Here is a 4031-nt window from a genome sequence, read left to right as displayed (position 1 = left end):
AAATTTAAAGGATAACGAGTGAATGAATTTGAGATGATAAAAAAGAGATTGTGACGTTGTTTGGATTAAGAGATTTAAATGAATGAATAAAAATATTTGAAGAGAAAAAATGTATGAAAGTTTATGTAAGATATGATGGGTATGATAGATTAGAAAAAATGTTTTAATAGATAAAATTAGATAGTTACTATTTTATTTTTAAAGATAAAATGTGATATAAAATTAAATATAAATACTAAAAATTATATTAAAATAAAATTGAAATTTTTATTTAAAATTACAAAAATATGATGATAATAATAATAGTTATTAATATATATAATAAATAATAATAAATAATTATTTATATATATAAGAAATAAAAATAAAAATAAAAATTAATTATTTATAATTATATATATATATATATATATATATATATTAAAGTTGTCATTTAAAATTAAAAAATAAAAAATATTATTATTAATATTATTATTGGTAATATTATTAGTAATATTATTATTATTATTATATTATTAATAAAAATGTATGTGTATCCATTAGGGGAATCAATTATGTAAAAGAAAAATCAATTTTTCCTTCCATTATATTACCTATAAACTAATTTGAAGAATTAACATAGTGTTTTGGGAGGAGAATCGATTCTCAGAAGAAAATAATCGATTTTCTCTCTTTATATGACTCAAAATCGATTCCAGTTTTTTTAAATCACCCACAGTCGATTCTACAATCAGCATAATTGATTTCATACTATTACAAGTACATTTATAATTGATTCCAGTTCTATCATAACTGATTCTATTGCCTCAAAAACACACCTAGAATCTATTTCAATTTTTTTTATTTATCTAAAATCGATTTTAATGACAAAATTGATTCTGATCTTTTGAAAATGCATTCAAAATCAATTTCAATCTTTTGAAAATGAAACAAAATCAATTCAACCCACTTTTCTTCTTTCCATAACTCATACATATGTGAGGACACCATAGTTTTCTCATCTCATTTTGCATGAATATGAAATCACCTCAAATCTCCTGAATGCCAAGATGAAATTTTCATCTTTTACAAATAATCACTTAGAATTATCTTCAAATATTTAGAAACAAACAAGTTACTCACCCACAAATTCACACATTGAGAAAAGCACGTTAACTTAAGGAAAAAAGAGAACAAATTATTTTTTCTCCCATGAAATTGTTATTTATTAAGTGATGTTAATTTGTTGAAATAACATAGAACGTGGATTCAACTAGTAATGTCAAAATGGGTTAAAACCCACGGGCTAACCCGATCTCACGAGTTTAGTCTGAGTTGGGTTTAAAAAAAATGAAATTCTTTTATATGGATCAATTTTCAACTGGCTCACTTAAAATTTGGCTTTGTTGAATTATATTTGAGTTGTATATTAGTTTTTTATTTTGAATTATCTTTGAAGTTTAACATGAGTGAAATTATTTAAATTTAAATTAATAAAATTGTAACTTTTTTTTAAATTTAAAAGAAAATTGTAAATAAGTAAGTTAGTAAGTGAATCCGTTTAACCTACCTGATATATCAAACTAGATTTAAATTTTTTTGATTTGTTAATAAATAAATCGAATTGATTCACTCTTATCTAACTTTGGTTAACCACGTTAGTTTCAAACCAATGGGTTATACCTCCATCAAATAAGTGATCGAGTGTTTTTGAAAAATGTTTATTAAGTGAGAGGATATATCATGACCATTTGTCATCGTGGTATTAGATTATGCAAAAATCTCTGTCAAACAAAACATTAAATCTCGGTAACCAAATTACCATTTTTAAATTACACAGACTAATAACATGAGATACCGAAAAAAACTAAAGCATATTCTTTGATTTAATCTTTAAAAAAAAAACCTCTGCTGTGACATCCACACCCACCCTGCACCAACTTCAATCATTTTCACCGTCGTGTGTTTCTCCTACGTAGGACAAGTTAACCACCCTTGTCCATTTTCTCAATATCCACACTTTCCTCACTCTTCCTCAAACTATTAGAATCATATATCGTTGAGAATAACAAAATTAACCTGTGTTCCTTCAGCACGGGAACTCGCATCCCAAACGTGCTTTTTTGTTAAGAACTCTGACTGGGCAGCTACCCAAACAAGCCGTGCCTCTGCCATGTTCGTGTGCGTGCCCCCGAAACAGAGTAACGATAATAACTGTCGACAACAGCCATAGTTGATGGGAAAATACGGCAATTCAACGATTCATCGTGTAAAGGAAAATACAAAAAAAGAGGACAAAAAGAGAAATTAGGAAAAGGACAAATGTAAAGTTTTTATTAATTAGAGACACAAAAATCTCAAGGTTGGAGTGGCAGCAGCAGGTAGCTAACTAGCTTTAGGAAGTAACCACACAAAGTGAGTCACTCCAATTTAACAATTCATTGTTCTCGTGGTCACCACCTACTCTGCACCTTCTCAGCCTCTCGTACTTTTCTACAATAACATCACTCTCCACACACCCACATGCAGCACATTCCTCTTCCAAGTCCTCCTCGTCCACTTCTTCTTTTTCGTCCCCGGTTTTTTCTTCCTCTGTTTCCTCGTCATCTTCTTGGGTATCTTTTACTTGTCCAACGATTTCGTTTTCCAATTCTTTTTCATTGGTTAACTCTTCGTTTTCTTCTGCGTCATCTTCTTCTTCCGGGTCAAAACTTGGAGTGTGGTTTGTCAAAAAGCAGAGGCGAAGTCGGCCATGGCTTCTTTCAGCTCGAAAGCACAAGGGACTAGGTGGGACCTTGGTGACCTCAATCACCAGCCTGCCGTTTTCACGGTGGGGTCTCACGCGAAGAGGCTCCGATCCTCTTATCGTCGTCAAAGGGGGCGGAAAATTCTGCGCTTTCGCTTTCCTCGCTGTCGAAAGTTGACGAGTTTGCCCCTCTTGGGTTTGTTCCCTTGTCCCCGAATAAGTGTTCACCGCAGAGAGCATGTCAATGCTGCTCTCATCGCTGTCACTGCCGCTTTCGTTTCCGAGGTTTTCAGTGCAGAGCTGGAGACTCCGTGGGCTGAGGCTGAGCGAGGAGCGTTTCTGCTGAGGGTGGACGTAGGTGGTTTGGTCCTGCGATGGGTGTTTTGAGACGTTGGAGAGTGCTTCGAGGAAGGTCCAAGAGGTGGAGTTAGAAGGTGTGGTGGAGTTGTTGTTTTCTTGGGTGTGGGGTTTGAAGGTTGAGTTTGAGTTTGAGTTTGAGTTTGAGTTTGAGTTTGAATTTGAATCCCATAAAGAGGATTTGAAGAATTGAGGAGGAGGTGGTTTTGAGGAAGGGAGTCTGAGTTTGAGTGATATTGACTCAGCGAGTTGGGAGTCGAGGTGTGACTGCAATCCGTGGCACACAATTGCAGCCATGTGGCGGCGATGGGTTGCGGAGATTTTTGAAGGGTTAGAAAAGGAAAAAGTGGATTAAGAGGGGAACAGAGGCCTCTGTTTTGTAGTGGTGTGAGGGGTGAGAAAAGAAGTATAAGTGTTGTAGTGTGAGGTTTTATATTGGAAGGAAGTGAGTGTGAGGGAGAAGAGAAGAGGAGAAAATGTAAGTGATGAGCATTGGCATGGGAAGAAGTGAGGGAGGATGCTAATCAATTTGTAGTCCCAAAAAGTGGCTATGCGGAACCTTTTTCTTCAGAACCACTTTTATTTTTAGTAGAGCAACTTGATATATACAATTCTTAAATAAAACACAAGAAACGGAGAAATGAATTTTCGAAAATAAGAAAAACGAGGGGAGTGTTTCTTCATAAAGTATTTTTGTACTGACATCATGTTGCACCAAAGATTTACCATTCTCTTACAAATAACTGAAACACCAAATTGTAAACAAAATTACCATAGTTCCAAAGGAGTACTTCATCTACAAAAATTCACTTTCGCTAACACGATTTTTTTTTTCACGATACAGGAATAGTATTTAGTATACACAATTTCATTATATGTATATTTTTTTGTATTAAAGTTATATTTGGTAAATACAATTTCCTTTTTGTTATTGAAGTAATGACTGAAA

The 4031-nt window shown here is 33.3% G+C and overlaps 1 protein-coding gene across 1 annotated transcript; it reads right to left on the bottom strand.

The window, feature by feature from the left end:
- Positions 1–2286: 2286 nt before the first annotated feature.
- Positions 2287–3741, bottom strand: FAF3 (FANTASTIC four-like protein (DUF3049)). The gene has a single exon (XM_047325594.2). The coding sequence runs from the start codon at positions 3377–3379 to the stop codon at positions 2375–2377; it is 1005 nt and encodes a 334-aa protein (XP_047181550.1). The 5' UTR covers positions 3380–3741; the 3' UTR covers positions 2287–2374.
- Positions 3742–4031: the final 290 nt, after the last annotated feature.

Source organism: Vigna umbellata, chromosome 8 (assembly GCF_029865625.1).
Source record: "Vigna umbellata cultivar VRB3 chromosome 8, Vumbellata_1.0, whole genome shotgun sequence".
NCBI classification, from domain to species: domain Eukaryota; kingdom Viridiplantae; phylum Streptophyta; class Magnoliopsida; order Fabales; family Fabaceae; genus Vigna; species Vigna umbellata.
This window is presented reverse-complemented; position numbering and strand designations above follow the sequence as displayed.